Raw genomic sequence first — 19,450 nt, forward strand, 5'->3', positions numbered from 1 at the left:
GTGGGGTGTTGCTACAGACCCAGGAGTACAGAGGGTGGGGACCAGGAAATGTTTAGACAATTGAGTTTTGCAAGTGCAAGAAGAATGATTGTTATGGGAGATTTTAACTACAGTAGTATAAACTGGGGAGAGGAAGATGCATGTAGCAATAAGGGAATGGAATTTCTGGAATTCTTGAGGGACAAATGTCTCAGGCAACAAGTAATAGAGGGAACAAGCGGTTCAAGAGTTTTGGATTTGGTTATAGCATCAGAGAAGTTGATAATAACTGAGATGACATCTCTCCCACCAGTTGGAGAGTGACCATATGGTTTTGACTTGGAAAATGAATAAACATGCAGGAGTATCAAAGAGACGGGAACGTATGTGGAATTATAAGGCAGGTGATTATAATAGTGTAAGACGTCAACTTGGGGAAGTTTCATGGGGGGGGGGATTGGAAGGCTGGGATATCATTAGTGCGTGGGAAATGATGAAAGAATATTTATTAGCAGCAATGGTAAGTTGTATACCACGAGTGAACAAGAGGACACAATTTGGAGTAAAGTGGATGTCAAACAATATTAAACAGGAATTGCAGCAGAAAAGAGACTGTGGAAGGAGACAGGAGAAGAGAAGATGCATGAAGAGTATAAGACACAAGCCAGAAGAGTGACTAGTATGGTAGGGAAGACGAAACTGGAATATGAGAGGAGATTATCCTAAAGATTCAAAGAAAATCCTAGGGAATTTTTTAGATATGTGGCTAGTAGGAGGAGAAATGACTGTGGAAGAATGATATTGTGGGATAAAAATGGGAATAGAGTGACTGATGCAGTGGACATAGTAGAATTGTTCAATGAACACTTTATTGGAGTATTTCATCCTGGAAGCGTCAGTTTTAATGCTAGAGGGATAGGGCAGGTTCAAGGTTTAGAGGTACAGGAGGAGAGTCTGTTTCAAATACTGAGTACTCTGGATGTCAGTAAAGCTGAGGGACTGGATGGTATTTCACCATGAGTTTTGAGAGAATGTGCTAGGGAACTGACAATGCCTTTGACCTGGCTTTTCAATGAAAGTTTGGCTGCTGGAAAGGTGCCCATGGAATGGAAGGAAAGTAAGATAGTGCCATTGCATAAGGGCGGTAGCAGACTGGAACTGTCTAATTATAGGCCAGTTTGTGTGTCATCAGTAGTTATTAAGATCTTGGAGAAAGTAGTGAGGGACTGTATACAGCACTGGGCAGATGAGGATAATGTTATCTGTGAGAGTCAACATGGATTTGTGAAGGTCGTTCTTGTTTAAGCAATATGCTAGCCTTTTATGATAAAGTTACAAGAGCATTACATGAGGGAAAGGCATATACTGCCATTTTCTTAGACTTAGCAAAGGCATTTGACAGGGTGCCACATGATAAGCTGATATTTAAGTTGCAGCACATCGGTCTGAATGTCAGATTGGTCAACTGGATTCAGGATTGGCTGTCCGATAGGTATCAGAGAGTTGTGTATGGTGGGGCAGTTTCAAGGAAGCAGAGGGTTACAAGTGGGGGGTCCCACATGGCTCAGTACTGGACCTATATTGTTTAACCTTTATATTAATGACATTGTCAGTGGATTGCAAGGGGATATTCAGTTGTTTGCAGATGATGCGAAGTGGGGAAGGATTATTAGTAATAGTGCAGATGCGGCACCCCCGCAAGAGGATTTGAATAAGCTAGATAGATGGGCAAATGAATGGTGGTATCAGTTTAATGCAGCAAAATGTAAGGTCTTGAGGTTTGGGAAACATCAATGGGACACTGCATGCTCTATGGGAGGAGTTATACTGGAGGAAGTAGGGGGAGACTAGAGATCTGAAGTTGATGATTAATAGAAACCTGAAATTTAGGGGACACATTACAAAGGTAGTGAAGGTAACACAGAGGATTGCTGCAATAATGAGAAGGACACTGCCCTGCAGAGATAAAACAGTTATCATTCCGTTGTAGAAGACCCTGATCAGACCACACTTGGACTATTGTTCTCAGATTTAGTCCCCAGGATTTGAAGGGGATAAATTAACTGTGGAAAGGGTACAAAGGCGGATAACAAAGATGGTTTCAGGGCTGTACAATGATAGTTATGAGGATCGGCTGAGGGATTGTGGACTGCAGAGTTTGGTGGATAGAAGGAGAGGTGATATGATTGAGACTTTTAAACTGTTGAGAGGTGGTTACAGGGTTTACACTGGGGAGTTCTTTCGCTTGGTTGAACAGCGGGAAGGAGTGATGAAAAGAGGCCATCCCTGGAAGTTACAAAAGGAAACTGTGAGCAAGAGGGTGAGGAGTGGTTTCTTTGCATGGAAGGTGGTTGAACCATGGAATGCATTGCCTGATGGAGTGGTGAGAGCGAGAACGGTCAATGAGTTCAAGGAGTGGTGTGATAGACTTTGTGTTTCTCGGGAAGGACCTCCCATGATGAGTGTTTTGAATCCATGGAGGCCTGAATAATAATAATTATAATAATAAATGAGGAAGAATTGCCTGTGATTTGGATGAATGTTTGGCCAGTTTGCTGGTGGGACTGTCGTTGTTGTCAGCTATTGGAGACCCAGGGGAAGATTGGGTTGCTTGTGACATTTTAGAAACCACATATATCTGGAGTGGTTTAACATGATAAGGATTGCTTTTTTTTTTTCTCCTTAGATATAACTTTTTTTTTAAAAATAATTTATACAAATTTGCTTTTGAAATTTGTTAGGATCCCAGTGAATGTGATAAATTATTATTATTATTACCCAAGCCCCCCATGGAGTCAAAGACTCATCTAGGAAGTCATTTTATCATACACACTGCTCATCATACCATGCTTTAAACATACTCAAATTCTCTGCAGACACCACACTCTCAGGCAAGGCAATCCAATCATTCACAACTCTGCATGAAAAAAATCTGCTTCTCACTCCCTTACTCATAAATGTGATATGTAGAGGAGTATTTACGAATATTGCTTATTTTTGCTACTATATTCTGTTTAATTTGCAATGGCAGTTGCATTTTCAGCTTTGGTTATAATTATTTTTGTGTTGCTATATAACTTTTTAGTGCTAATATTTCTTTAGGTGGAATGTTGCTCTGGGAGGTTTTTGGATTTTGTCAGAATTCTGGCCACATCCAAATGAATATTATGATCCGCTTTGTGGTTATCCAGTCCCTATAAGATGTCTTGTTAGGGCATTTTTTTGTTACAATTTGAATTGTTTCTACAACTATCTAGTTGAGTTCTGTGTGCTTGTCACATTTGTAATTTGCGTTCTGAAGATGTTAAGATGTTTCTACAGTTGCCTAGAAGCCAGCAAAATATTAGTAAAAAGAAAGATTTCGGTATTGCGACCACATGTTTATTAAGATACATAAAAATAAACAAACCGACAAGGTTCGTTTGTGTTCGTTTGTATGTCGTTTGACTTACATCTTCAGGGGTTAAAGGTAACTAAAAGTTTAAACATAAATGATTAAATTACTCAAAATAGTCCATTCTATGATGTTATGGCCATCAAACTGATGGCCAGATGGGAAGATCAGGGGAAATTTGTATGAACGAACACCAAAAAGATGTACAAAAAAGGAGAGAACACAAATCAGGCCTAACATCCCACACAACTTCCACTGGCCATAATGTACCCTGGCCTAAAACGAACATGTCCTATATTGAAAAAAAACTGTTTCACAAGGAAATTTAAAGAAGCTGCTAATATGCTTAGAATTCCAATACAATGCAACAAAAACCATAGCCTATTTCTACACCAAGTTTGGTCAGCATTGATAAAAAATATACCTGTCAAACCTCGGACAGTGTGAATGTGAACAATAGAACGTGACAACATCCAGTATTGTTCAAACTTATCATGCACAGATTCTGAATTCGGATTTTTTAATTTAATGAACAGTTAGATGGCCATAACATCATAGAATGGACTATTTTGAGTAATTTCTCATTTCTTGTGTTTAAACTTTTAGTTACCTTTAACCCCTGAAGATGTAAGTCAAACGACATACGAAACTTGTCGGGTTTGCTTATTTTTATTTATCTTAATAAAGATGTGGTCGCAATACCGGAATCTTTCTTTTGAACTGCTAACAGAAACCTATGCCTATAATTATAAAATATTAGTCAGTTCAATAAATTAATTATATTTTTTTCTCTAGATGTTGTTTATACTGTGAAGCACTGTTATGAATCTTTTATATATTATTATAGTTATTACTTTAAATTTTTTAGGAAATGATAGAGTATACTAAAATATTAATTAAAAAACTTCAATCAATACTTTCCTATATTTTGGTAATGTTACATTGCCATCTTCTGGGAACATAAAACTATGATATGGTGATAGATTTAGTGTAATCTTTTAAGAAGGTGGGGGAGGGGGTTGTAGTTATCTGGTTTTAATATTTTCTTGATTTTTTGGGGGTTGTAGCCATTGGCTAAGAAGGTGTTATTAATTTTGCCCTATATAGGGTTTTTATAATCCTATATTGTTGTAAGGGGGGGGGAGGTGTGATTGTTGGTGAATGTATATACCTGTATGGATCGGTTGTCTGTAAACAGAGAAAGCAAGGGATCCATCAGGCTGGTGTGTAATCAGAGTGTCTAGAAAAGGGAGAGTGCTGTTTTCTTTTTCCAAGGGGAACTGGATTCTGGGATGTTGATAGTTTAAGTGTGTTAGGAAGTTGTGGAGTGTGTCTAAGCCATGTGGCCAAATAGAGTACATATCATCCACGTAGCATAGCCAGACACTAGGTTTTTTGTGGGGACCTGAGTTTTCTTCTATTATAGTTATATTTCCACTGATCTAGCATGTATACTAAATTCTTTCCCATACCTATGGTCTATACACACACAACCAAGTCTATCATAGCTATTATCCTCAGTATGTTTTCTACCTAGTCTAGCCTAAATACTGTTACAACTTGAACAGTGCATAAACCTTTAATCTCTCACTAAATCGTTTACAGCTTTCAGCACATACAAACCAGTAGTTAAATTCTAAACGAATAAGCTCTGGGGGGGGGCCTTTAAAGTAAGGATCATAAATGTGACTATTGCTAGATTGTCGCAACATTTTCTTAAAATTTTATTTATTTATTCTGGTGGAGTTAAAGTTATCAGGCCTTCTTTTCCACACTACCAGAAACATTAAATACAAATACAAATAGAGATACAAATACAAAATTAAAAATTAATATAATACTTCTTGCATATTAAAAGATAATTAAATTTAAGATAACATTAGGTTATATGATACACAATGCAAAACACACGGCACGTAATTTCGTGAACTAAAGAGTTCTGTTCTTCTACAATGTGTCACAATGAATTCTCACTTTCTTCTAATAATTGCTTCTGCACTTTTGTGAGATTTGGTATCTCTATATTTGTAAATTTTCTTTCTAAGTTGCTTTTGTTGGCATTGTTTAGACCCTTCCCCTTTAATACATATTAATCCATTTATCCCTCTGATGCTAAGTGAATACCTTGATGTGAAGAACTTGCGTCTAGGGTCTGTACCTCTGCACATGTTATACACCCCAAGCCTCCGTCCTTACAAAATAACCAGTTGTATTTACCTTTGAATGCTATCCACTGGTCAAGTGTCCAGCAAGTCTGCAAATCTTTCCTTTCGTTCAACATATTAATATTATCACATTGCAACTGATGGGAATCCTGTGTTTCTGTGGATTCGTTAGACTTCTTTCTCTTCAGAAACTACAAATTAAAAAAAAAATTATAGTTATGATACTTCCACTTGTTTTGTATTATCACTCTCATCCAAGCTATTTTTCTGTTTAAAGAAAGTACCAATGTACTTATCCATAGTTGAAATAGTAGGCTTACGTAAACACAAAAATATTACACGATTTCTTTGTGCTTCTCATAATCATGAGCTCTGATAAACAACTGCTAGTTCAATTGTTGGTTAGTGACAGTGTTGCCAACCAGAAAAGACAAAATATCGCTATGAGTCTGTCAAAATTCTGCTACACTACACTACACTGCAATAATGTTTGCTTGTCAATCACTGAGACAATGAGAAGATAACGCTGAGAGAGAGCTGCTTGTACAATGAATCCTAATTTTTTTAAAAACACAAGATATTTTATTTTATTTACATTTAAATAAGTGATTTTTTTTTTTTTTTGTGTACCTCAAATGTTCAAATAAGTGTCAGCCATACTAGCAAGTGTTTCTGCTAGTTTAGCTAGAACATGTATATTCTAACAAAAAATTATAACTTGATTTCCTTCATATCTTATTAATATTATCGCATTAATAATTAATGCGATAATATTAATGTTATTTTCATTTGTTTAATGTATATATTATTATCTGCACATACTGACCATATAATATTACTATTATATGGTCAGTATGTGCATATTAATTCTCATTAATGTATAAGACACTGTTAAAATAGAAAATATTTAAATTTAAGAGTAGGCGAAAATATTTTAGTTATCATTACAAGTACTAAATGTTTTCTAAAAATTTTTCTAAAGATGTCTTTGAGCAAGTTGGATGGTTCAAATTAAACAAGTGAAGTGGAGATAATAAAATATATAAATGCTCATGCCTTACTCTGGCATGAGCATATAATAAAAGTTTGTGTGTGAAGTATCATCATAGCCACTCTTTCTAACACTGCTCTTTTTTTCTTCCTTTCAAATCAGTGAGACCTCTGCTGCTTATGCTACTCTTCCTTCTGGCATAGTAGATAAGCTTATTATAACTTTTTAAATCCAGAGTTTAATTAATATATGGTAAGACACAATTGTGGTATTTTGCTAATTAGACTCAAAAATTAGTTCTCTTTTTAATGTAGGACAATATACGCATCTCTTAGGATGTGTGTATTGCTTATAGTGAAGTCAGCATCATTAATTATAAAATACCTAGTCATGATGCACTTCATATGCAAATTTTTGTTGTTTGCTTATACTGAGATAAATTATAATTGCAAACCAGAATATAATTTCTCACTAAGTAATTATATTTTCTAAATATTTGTAGAATGCTTAAAGTTGGCTCTCACTATAGCAGACTTGAAGGGATTGCAGGAATAGTTTATTATAGTGAATTTCTTTTAGTATTTTGTACCTATGTAGTTTTGGTTAGGACTTATCAGTAGTTGGTTATAGCATAATGAGAATCACCTGTGTTAAGGAGCCTTATTTAATTTCCTTTTTAATATTTCTCTTATAATAAAATTATAACTTATATCAAAATAAATGCGCTTTTGTTACTTTTTTTGATCTTCCTAAAAGAAGGGGAAAAAAATTGTTTATCCCAAGATGATTTTCTTCTCCCTCCATTAATTTTTTTTATCCGGAGCTAGATGTTATTAGTCTTTCTCTGTGTCTCTTTTATTTAGATAATTAACAATTGATTTTTGTCTCCTTGTTTATTTTTTCATAGGTACATGTGTGGACCTACTGTGTATGACGAAGCTCATATTGGACATGCATGGTCAGTATGTGCATATTAATTGTCATTAATGTATAAGACACTGTTAAAATAGAAAATATTTAAATTTAAGAGTAGGAGAAAATATTTTAGTTATCATTACAAGTACTAAATGTTTTCTAAAAATTTTTCTAAAGATGTCTTTGAGCAAGTTGGATGGTTCAAATTAAACAAATGAAGTGCAGTTATCCCCCCCCCCCATTATGACATGATTGGGTCCTGAAATTGTCATTTAAGTAGGCCATCATAAATGGAATAACTGTTACACAGACTGAACATCACGAATTGAAGTTTCATTCCAGAAAACAGTTTTGAATTATATAATACTTCACTGAAATATACTCATAGGATGCATTCCATAGAGCTCTCATAATCTTTCACTTGCCTCTGGATCTTCTCCACTACCACTTGATCCCCCATGGAATTCAGATGACCAGATCTGCATACAGTAGTCCAGATTTGGCCTTATTAATGTTTTATTTGGATGGAGTGGGGGGGGGGGGTTTGCAGTGAATTATCTTGCTCTCTTTCCACTCCATTGACACCTTCCCACTACTGAGGCTGAAATTAGATAGCTTGGTCAGACATGGACTGATATGTCATCTAATCCTGTAGCTGTGTTCACATTGAAGTTCTGCAATATCCTGAGCATATTCAATTAATCAGCCACTATTCTCCCATCAGTTAGCCACATTGGCCATTGCAACATCACCACCTAGATGGTAGACTCTTGCACAATGCTCACTCAGTAATTCAGCTATTTGATTTGTTTCTGTTACCTCTCTACCATCAACACTTTTTGAAGTCATTCCTCCTTTTACTTGCCACATTGTGAAAGAACTCTTTAGCCCCCCAACCGGCCACGACGTCTATAGACATTCAGCTAAATCTGGATACGAAGCTCTAACACCCATTGAATAACATGGATAGGAAGTGCAATTTGGTGTCACTATTTCATCCACATCGGCCGGTAGGGAGGTTAAGATTTCTTTTGGCTTCATCAGCTAGCTTTCTCTCATAATTACCTTTGGCCTTCCTTACCATACCTGTCACCCTTCTTGACTGTGCACTGTACTGCTTATCACTGTTTTCTTTATACTCCTTCCACAACTTTTTCTTTGTTTGCATCTCCTGCTTAATGATACTATTCATCTCTCCCCATCATCATCATCTCTTAATGATACTATTCATTCACCAACATCCCCCCCCCCTCCAAGTTCTTATGCCATGGCACTGATGAAAGCTGACTCCTCAGCTGGTTATAATCACCTGCTTTATAATGCCACATATATCCTTCTTAACAGAAAATTCTTCATATCTGGCAATCTCCCAGGTCAAGACTATATGATTGCTTTCTCCAAGTGGAGACAGAGTAGATATGTTGGTTATAGTTAAGTTCTCTGATGCAATGACCAAAACCAGCACTTTTGAACCTCATGTCTCTCCATTACATGCTGTCTCATATAATTATCTCAGCAGCTATATAAATTCAATTTTCTACCCTTCCTGCCACCATTTCTCCTTCCAATTTATGTCCTCATAGTTTAAATCCCCCATAGTAATTACTCAACCAGCACTCATAATGTTAATTTGCCAGTGCATGTCATCTGAATTCTCTGTTACCCCTGGATTGTAGCAGCAACAACCAATTATATAGTTTGTACTGTTGGTCTCTGTCTCACATTAGATAGCCTGAAATGAACTGCCCTCTACATCCATGTTTTCCTGATATACTTCAACTCTTTTTGGTTTAAATTCCTCTGCTATCATTAGCAAAACTCTCTCTCTATTTTGTTTCTTCTCTCCTCTCTGAGGATGCTGTATCCTTTGCATTCTGTTCCTATGACTATATCATCCTTGGTCAACTAAATCTCACTAATGCCTATAAGTTGAGATTTGGCCAAGTTGAGCTAACTGATGCCAAAAACTCCTTGCCTAAACTAATATCTGAATACTTCTGATATTAGTATACATAAAATGCAATCCACTCTTCATCTTACAACCTTCTGTACACCTTATCTTGTGTTTCTTATCCCACTAAAGTTAAGAATCAGGGGTGCTACATTTAGCATCATGTGATCACTTTTCCATTTATTTGCCTATAGGTTGTCTGGACCCATGCTTACATGCATTCTCCCCCTCCTCCCAATTCTAGTCTCCCTGATTGTAGCTCTCCATCTCGGCTCACCTCTATCTACTGTGGTAACAGACTCGCAGCTTTTACTTTCTCACTCTTCTTTTTCGCTTGCACTAGCAACGCTTTCATATCTTCTTGCCTACTACACTTGTAACCTGCTAATAGCAAAATAAACATCTCTTTCACCTTCACTTTCTGCATCCTTACGGCATTAGTAACATCATTAATCTTAGCACCTGAAAACACAATTTCTTGCACTCTCCTTATCAATAAATTACCATACAAAATTCGATCCTTATTCTCATGCTTTTGCTCTTTCATACTCTACTTTTTCTCACCTTGTATCTTGCTCTCTTCTTTCACTTCTGTGCCATATCATTTGCCAGGTGTTTTGTCAACCACATCTGATACTCCTCATTCTCTCTCTCTCTCTCTCTCTCTCTTGCCATATACCGAAAAAAAAAAAAAGTCTTCAGTGTCAATCCTATAAAATCCCTCTAATAATCCATATGCGTCTATCATATCTCGTTTTTTCTGCCTATCATCTACACAGTCTTGCCATAAAAATACTGTTACAACCCCCTCCATGCTGCCCACAGAATTGTGCAAGCCCAGTTCCATTAGTGGCATAGTGTACATTCACATGTTTATCAATAGAGAGAGAGATGTCTAACTGTATTGGTTAACATGCAGTGGGAAGATTATGAGAACTGTGTAACTGTAATGGCACTCACAAGGTTGGAATGCAGCCACCTGTTATTTTCAATATGACAAAAACACTCAGGATCAGTAGGGCGTTTATGTATTGGAATATTAACCATTATAATGATACAGAAGATGTATCTGACTACCAAAAAATACGTCGATCATGCTACATTAGGATACAACAGCTTGTGAGGGATGTAAAGGTATACCTCTGCTGTAATCCTGTGAGAACATAGGAAGTGATGTTGCGAGAGATGAATGTTTTGCAGAGAATGATGTCACGTGTACTAGCTGATGACCTGGGGATGAGAGCTTATCATCATTTTACTGGACACTTCCTGACACCACAACTTATGAGGGTGGTCAGAAAAGTTCTTTCCCTAACAATAAAAAAACGAATTTATAATTTCAAAATTATTTTTATTTTTCAACATAATCTCCCTTAAGACTAATACATTTATTCCAGTGATGTTCCTGCGCCATTATCCCATCTCTTTAGTGGTTCTCAGTAAGATCTGCAAAATACCCCCCCCCCCCTACAGCTGCAATGACCTCTTGATTTGAAGAACAATGCTGACCAGCGAGGAAGAGTTTTAGTTTTGGGAAGAGATAGAAGTCAGAGGGAGCCAAATCTGGGGAATAGGGTGAATGTTCCAACAATTCATAGTGCAGATCCTTTAATTTTTCCATTGCCAAAACACCTTTGTGGGCAGGTGCATTGTCCTGATGAAAGGATGATTTTTTTCTTCTGCAAACCTGGTTTTTTCTCACGAATTTTTTCGTCTAGTTTGGTTAAAAGATCGGAATAATATTCACCAGTTATTGTTTTATTTTTCAAGATAATTAATAAACAAAATGCCTCTAGCATCCCAAAACACTGATGCCATGACCTTTCCTGCTGATGGAAATGGAACCAACTTTGTCTTCTTTGGCACTGAACAACTGGCTTCTGTTCACTATTTTGGCTGCTGTTTGGATTGTGGTGTGTAATGGTGAATCCAAGTCTCATCCATAGTAATAATTTGATGCACAAAATCGGTTTTATTCTTGTTAAAATGCTCCAAGCACTGTTCAGTGATTTTCATGCGAGTGCGTTTTTGATTTTGATCTGCTGTGAACAAGCGCGGCACCCATTTTGCGCAAAACTTTTTCATTTGCAATTCTTCATGCAAAATATATCCTACACTTTTTTTGAAATGCCTATAGTCTCAGCAATTTCACGCACACTGATTCGCTGGTCATCCAATACCATATTGTGCACTTGATCAATGATTTCTCATGTTGTTACTCTTTTTGGACATCCTTCATGTGGATCAACTTTAGGTCAGTACGGTCACGTTTAAACTTCGCCCATTTCTTAATTGTTGAAAATGAAGGAGAAGAGTGCCCATGAAGTTCGAATGAATTTCTTTTGGTGTTAAACCTTCTTTTACAAAGAATGTTATAACTGTAAGATACTCAATTTTATCCATTTCAAGGGATACAGACAACACTTTTGCTTCAGACAGCTGTATAAAACAAACTACTTGATAGAATGACTTGCAATTTTGCATCGATGCTTATCTAAGATGTACCAACTTAGAAAAAAAAAATCTTGCTGATAGTGTTGCCATCTATGGTCGAGGCTGGGAACTTTTCAGACTATCCTCTTATATTGCAGAGGGTGATAAATTGAAAGGCACTTCTTTGGCAGTACATGAGCAACAGACAGAGATATCCTCTTCACAGAGATGAGAAGTTTCACCACTGAAGAGTCATTTAACCTCCAAAACAATCAGGTATATGCTCTGGATGGTTACACAGCACTTGCCATAGTACCTAGGATTCAGAGAGGTCATTACTCTGCATCAGTGTTGGTTTAATGGGTGACATATTGGGGGGGGGGGGGTAATCCAAGTTTCATTTCTGTAAGAAAGGGGTCAGATTCTCTGCCAAAGTGTATCAAACCATGCTGGAACCTGTGGTATGGCTTCTGAACGACACCGTTTCAATATCCGAGGTGTCAAAGGCACATCTGGAAAAAATATCTTAGAAGAGTAAAACAGTAGATATAAAATATTGGAATATTGATAAGTAATAGACCAATTTGGAGGAAAATTGTTGATATGAAATTAATAATAATGTAAAGTTAATCATGTAGTTCATAATAGCCTTGAATACCTCTTGAGGTCCATATCAAGAAATTGATTGATGACGATATGTTATTAGAAGAACACGTAAGATTACAGTAATAACTTTTTAATTAATAAGGTACAGATATTTCATACTAAAACTAATAGTACATCTTCAGTGTCACACAAACAGTTATAGGAATGGAATACAAGTAATGAACATTCGGTGGATCACCTATTAAAATACAATTGTTGCCGCATGCTAGGAAATGATAGAAAATAATTAAATATATATAAAAGATAATTGTTTCTTTTATTGATTACATAAAATAAGTCTCCCAGATCTTTGAGAGAGAGAGACAATCATTTTAGTTTAAATTCAGTCGGTGTAAAATAGTTTCACAACTTTCTTTAAGAAGGCGTTCATATTTGAACCTGCATCAAATGGGGAGAATAGTTTTATTCCACTGGATATTATGAGTAATGTTAATACTGTGTTGACCAGACTTCTGATGTTTATTGTATTCAATATAATATTGATGTTCTTTAATTCTTTTTCCACAGAACAGCCAGCTTGTCCAAAATTAGAAACATCACATTCACATGGTATTTGGTAAACTCCAGCCAAAAGATAGCGATGACAGTTTATCTTTCATAGAAGGCAATAAATAGGAAATTTTGTTGATAGGAACATACGTGAGAATCAACAAAAATTCTACCTATGGGTTCTGAGATTCTTGTGAAGCTATTTTACACCGACCGAATTTAAACCGAAACGATTGTCTCTCTCTCTCTCTCTCTCTCTCTCTCTCTCTCTCTCTTGAAGATCTGGGAGACTTTTATTTTATGTAATCAATAAAAAACCAATTATCTTAAATATTAATTAATTATTTTCTATCATTTCCTAGCACACGGCAACAATTGTATTTTAATAGGTGATCCACCGAATGTTCATTACCTGTATTCCATTCCTATAACTGTTTGTGTGACGCTGAAGATGCACTATTAGTTTTAGTATGAAATATCTGTACCTTATTAATTAAAAAGTTATTACTGTGGTCTTACGTGTTCTTCTGATAATTATACTATGCCACAGGTACCTCTAAAAATAAGGATGATGATATGGGGAATGATTTGTGGGAGAATATCTAGTTATTTGCTGATGATGGAAACTAGAGATGACACTAGTTAGTAAAGGTGATGTGGATATCCTGCAAGATGGTTTCAATAGATTGGCACTGGGAGCAAAGGATAAGGTTGTCATTTTAATGTAGTACTTTGGGATGAAGGGATTACAAGCTATATTACACTGAGAACTGGACTGATGGAAATTGATGAAACTAAGGATTTTGGAGGTGATTGACTGGGAGTTGAAGTTCAGAGAGCATTTTGCAGAAGTGGACAAAATAAACATAAATAATAAATAAGCAAATAAAAGTGTACTAAATCATGTTTATTGGAATCTCCAATGGAATTTAAAGACTCAAGTTTCAACACATGAAGCCCACACTAATCAGAAGACTGTTCTAGAGCAGGGGTCTCCAAACTACGGCCTGTGGGTCAGATGCGGCCCATGATATGATTTTATCCGGCCCGCCAATTGGATTGATTTTTCATAAGAATCTGCGAAGACAAACACGGGATGTTGATAGATTTCAAATGCATTAATTAAAATTGTGTTCAAAATATATTCCCGAATAGCAAAAAGTAACCGTAATCCAAGTTACGGTTTTTCTGACTGTAAAAGGCTGGTTAAAATGGACTAACGAAGAAAAAAATGTAAAAGAATTCAAAACGAAATAAAAATGTTACATCCGAATAAACTTTTTTTTCAACGAAAAAAATTTATGTCGCACGAAATAAGAACACTTAAAAAAGTTGGTAAAAACACGGTTAAAATGAACTAACGAGCAAAAAACGAAATAAAAACAAAATTTCCCGATCTGTATTCATTGACAGAAAACTCGAAGTTATACAAAATTAAAAAAAAAGTTGCATGTAAATTGTCGTGTATATTCGGTTGAAAAACTAACGGCTAGCAAAAATTTAAACAAATTGTTTCATGAACGGAAAAAAATGAATTCGGCTATTTCAAAAAAAAAAAAAAAGTATCAGTTCGTGCGTAGAAATTGTCGTGATAAGATTTTTTTTGATCATCATCAAATTCCTGACATGTACCCTCAAGGGGTGTACAGGATATGATATTACTACATGAAAAATTTACATCATTACTAACCTCTTTTCTATAATTTTCCTCCAAATCAATCTATTACTTGTCAAGACTCCAATATTATCATTATCAGAGCTTATATTTTTATTGTCTAAGGCACATTGTACCGTATCAATCCACCTATATCTCGGTCTTCCTCTGGGTCGTTTTCCTGCCAACCTGGCAGAGAACACTTGTTTTGCTAATCTTTCCTCACCCATTCTGTTTAAGTGACTATACCACCTGAGATTAGCTCTGCTAATGCATTCCTGGATGCCGACAATGTCAAGTTCTTTCCTAATATCCTCGTTTTTAATATGATATTGCCATTGATGCCATCTATTCACGCCTCTAATCTTTCTCAGGTCTCTCATATCTGCAGTCTCTAGTCTTTGGTCAAGTGTTTTACTTCTGACCGAGCTCTTTATTTTTACAAAATGTTTTTTGAAATACAAAAAATTTTATAATTATTTATAAATTTATTCTCTTTTATAGGGTTAACATGGATAAGAAAAAGAAAAGTTGATCGTGAATGTTGTGTGTTTAATGAAGAATGGGCGTAAAATTCTTCTTCATACAATCGAACTTGAAGGATAAAGCTGTATGTCTCATTTGTAAAGACACTGTTGCTGTGCTGAAAGAATACAATATACGCCGGCACTATGAAACAAAACACGCTTCAACGTTTCTGCAATTTAGAGAAAAGGAGCATTCAGATAAATTTGAATCATTATGTCATTGTTTGCGTTCTCACCAAGGCTTATTTATGAAAGAAAACTCAGAAAATGAAGCCTTAACCTTGGTAAGCTACAAGGTTGCTTATGTGTTGGCTAAAAAAGGAAAACCATTCATCGATGGCAATATCATCAAAGAATGTATTGATGGAAACAGTGGCCGAGTTAGGCCCAGAAAAACTTAATATTTTAAAAATAACAAGTCTTTTGCCAAATACTAATGCTCGTCGGGTCGAAAATATGGGAAATAACATTATCCAGCAAGTTGTAGGCAAAGCACAATGTTTTAGTCGGTATTCTCTCGCACTGGATGAATCAACTGATGTTTGTAATACCTAGCAACCCGTAGTATTTTTTGTGGCATTGACGATGAACTTAATGTCACACAGGAATTAGCTTCACTCTGCAGCATGCATGGTACTACAACAGGAGAAGATATCTTCATAAAAATTCAAAAAACACTAACAGAATATAGAATATGATTTGGACTGGAATTGTCTGCAGTGCGTGACAGTTGATGGAGGAAAAAAAACATGTTTGGTATAAAAATGGGGTTGGTTGGGCAAATCACAAAAGCTTGTGAGGATGCAGAAATATCAAGACCAATGTTTCTTCACTGTGTTATCCACCGACAATCACTTTGTGGAAAATATGTTGATATGAGCTGTGTCTTGAAACCTGTTATTTCTATGGTAAATTTCATTCACTCTCATACACTTAATCATTGCCAGTTTTTCATCTCAGGAATGAAATTGATATATTTCTCACCGAGAAAAACCGTTACGAACCACTTTTATCATATACCAAGTGGGTTTGGAAATGGGTATTTTTTGCAGATCTGGTGAACCACATGAATAATTTGAATTTAAAGTTACAGTGTGAAAATTAGTTTGTGATTTATTATCTCATATCAAGGCATTCAGAGTAAAGTTGATACTTCTGGAAGGCCAGGTTAAAAATTGTAACTTTGCTCATATGCCATACTGTGCAGAATTGCATAAAAATGGTGAAGCAGAATTTCCTTTCTTGTTTGCAAATTTAGTCATTTCAGATCTTAACACTTTCATTGCCAAGCTGAAAATTGGAATTTCGTGTGTTGGCCAAATTTTTTTTATTTTTTTATTCAGTTAGTAACGTCCACGTGATAACGCGTGATCGGCCGTTTGGTGAGAACTCGCATCGCGTGATATCGTTCATTGCCAAGCTGAAAATTGGAATTTCGTGTGGTGGCCAACTTTTTTTTATTTAGTTAACGACATCCACGCGATAACACGTGATCGGCTGTTTGGTGAGAACTCGCATCGCGCGATTGGCAACGAACGTGTTAAACAACAATTTCAGAAGCGATTTGATGATTTGGACACCAATGCTGGGAAGATAAGATTGTTTCAAAATCCGTTTGACTGTGTTGTTACTGATGTCCCAAGTCAACTTCAAATGGAAATTATTGAACTTAGACAAATGAACATATTAAAGATAAATACAAGGAAGGAAACTGGATCGATTTTTATAAATTTCTGAACTCTGAGCAGTTTCCAAATTTGAAGAAATTTGCTTGTAAATTTATCTCTATTTTTGGGACAACGTATCTTTGCGAACAAACTTTTTCCCGAATGAAATATATAAATATATATATTAATAATACATTAATTTTGCCCCCCTCCCACACACAGTTGATCCTCTTCTGTCTGAAGGTATAGAGTACTACAAAGAGCATGCTACTTCTTTTGATCTCTAGTACCTTGGCATATTCTATCTTACTTCTCTCTCTCTCGATGTATTTTGGCTACTTCTCTCCTATATCTACTTAGATCTTCCTAAAAAAATCATTAAAAATACATCACTAAGAAGATATGTCGTTACGTTATCAGACTAAAAAATACACTGTTCCTCTAGCTAGACACAAACTGAGAAATGTATTCTTCTCATAGAGTTCCCACTCTTGTGTGCTCACTCACGTGCATGCACACACACACACATATCAGGACATGAGCCATACAGGGATATATTTGCTTTTATGAACCAAATATTCTGTGTATAGTGCTCAGTTTCATAAAAATACTTTGCAAATTAATGAAAGAATGACATATGAATAATCCACACACACACACACACACACACACACACACACACACACACACACACTAAATAATTTGCTCCCAGATAATTGAGAGAACATTGTGTTTTATTGTCTCTGTCTGTTTATGCATGTGTTTGTCTGTTTGTGTATGTGTAAAGATGACATGAAAACTCAGTTATAAATATATTCTAGATGTCTAGAGTTGATTACTTTGAAAAAAGTTAAATGATTATGAAATAGGCAGCAGCAGAACAGTGGTAAAAATATCCAGCAGGTAGCTATTCAATGAGTGCATCTCAGTATTAGAAGTAGAAACATCTTTCTGAATGCGAAACTGTAGCTGTAGTGTAGGACTTCCAACCAGAAATGTTCAAATATACAGGCAAATGTTTTATGGTATATACACTGCATACTGCTGAATGATGATTAGAGTAGAGCTTTCATAGTATCTACCTATAAATGGAGAAAAAACTGAACACGAGAATTACAGAGTAAGTTCTTTACTTGAGTGTTCCACTTAGAAGAAATTCAGTATGTTTATTCAGATAAAAAATGTCCTGAAGACTTGAAATGGGCTGTCATTATCATTGTCTCCACTTCTCCATCCTGATATTTGTTTGCATTTCACTATTTAATATCGCCTGCTATTCAAGAAGATTTTCCTCATATTTTGTTTTGAATACTATTTCTACTTTTTCTTTTTCCTGATATTATTGTCTTGAATATAACATAGCATCTTGTATTTGTTGCTTAGAAAAATCTCTCCTGCTTTTGTCACCTTCTTCATTTCTGTAACACTTGTTATATCGATCTGGTGTTTATACATTTCTTCTGCTACTTCCATTTATTTTCTATAAATGCTTCTTATATTGATTATGCTAATCTTGAACTCTGCTGGTGAGTTCAAGATTAGCATAATCTTGAACTCAACTGGTGGATAGAAATTACTAACAAGTAAATTAACAAAAGTTAGGCCATAGATTCCTCAGAGATAAATTAGAACATAAACCATATTGTTCATCATCAGTATATGAAATAAGAGCTGGAATTGTTGCTTATAGTTCTAAAGTGAGAGTTTGCTGGAGAACTTGAAACAGAATTTATGTAGATTGAATGTGTGATGTCCATATTCTTGCGATTTTTAGGCCACCGTTATGGTTTAGATTAGGATGGTTGATTAAAATTTCATAGGCTTCCTTAAATTTGTGTTCATACCAGGTTTTTGTATGATATAAGGAACCGATACTTTTCCAGTTTGGTGTAGAGTGTTAAGAGTGTGATCTGAGATGTCCAGTTTACCAAAATTGTTAAATTTTGTGTTGGTTGTGTTCTTTTTTTGCAGATTGGAATGGTGCATTCACTTTCAATATAAGGCAAGTTATAGGTGCACTGAATTCAGTATACCCTAGGGTGGACTTTAGAAGGGAATCCTTAGAGTTGAATGTTTTTTTTAATTATAGATGGTGTAATCTATATTCTTTTCATTTTTGGATATAGTTTTGTGAAGAATTTTATTGATGGTGTTTTTGCTATAGCTATTATTTTTAAACATATTGATAATAATCTGTAATTCTTGCTTAAGAGCTTGCTCATTCGATCAAATTGTTATATCTCTGTTTTTGAGGGTATTAATGACTCCAAATGTTTGTCAAGTGTGATGGTAAGAGTCAGTATGTATCGGCCACTACGTGTGAGATTTCGATCCTACACAGACTGCCTGAGGAAAGATGTGACAAGTACATCCAGGAAAGAAGTAAGTTTTGATTTAGATTATTCATATTTGGTCTTTGTATATTTAATAAACACAAAACTTATTCTTATATAACACCATCTATTTAATTCAACTATGTACAAGAATGCCTACTAGTTTCGCTAGCCTACTGTCTAGCTTTGCCAAGACTAAAAAGGTGAACAAAAAAATAATAAATGCAAAAAACAAACAACTAATACAGAACCGTTTACAATGGCTAGTACACCAAATTTAACAGTT

General features: G+C 35.6%; 1 protein-coding gene across 1 annotated transcript in view; it reads left to right on the top strand.

Annotated features, from left to right (window-relative positions):
• CysRS-m (cysteine--tRNA ligase-like protein, mitochondrial) overlaps positions 1-19,450 on the top strand; it is a 200,489-nt gene that overhangs the window by 14,448 nt on the left and 166,591 nt on the right. Inside the window, exon 3 of the mRNA XM_090393279.1 lies at positions 7,437-7,487. Coding sequence (XP_090249405.1) covers positions 7,437-7,487 — 51 coding nt within the window. The remainder of the gene's footprint in view (positions 1-7,436; positions 7,488-19,450) is intronic.

Source organism: Typopeltis vanoorti, chromosome 5 (assembly GCF_054136105.1).
Source record: "Typopeltis vanoorti isolate ZY-2024b chromosome 5, IOZ_Tvanoo_1.0, whole genome shotgun sequence".
NCBI classification, from domain to species: domain Eukaryota; kingdom Metazoa; phylum Arthropoda; class Arachnida; order Uropygi; family Thelyphonidae; genus Typopeltis; species Typopeltis vanoorti.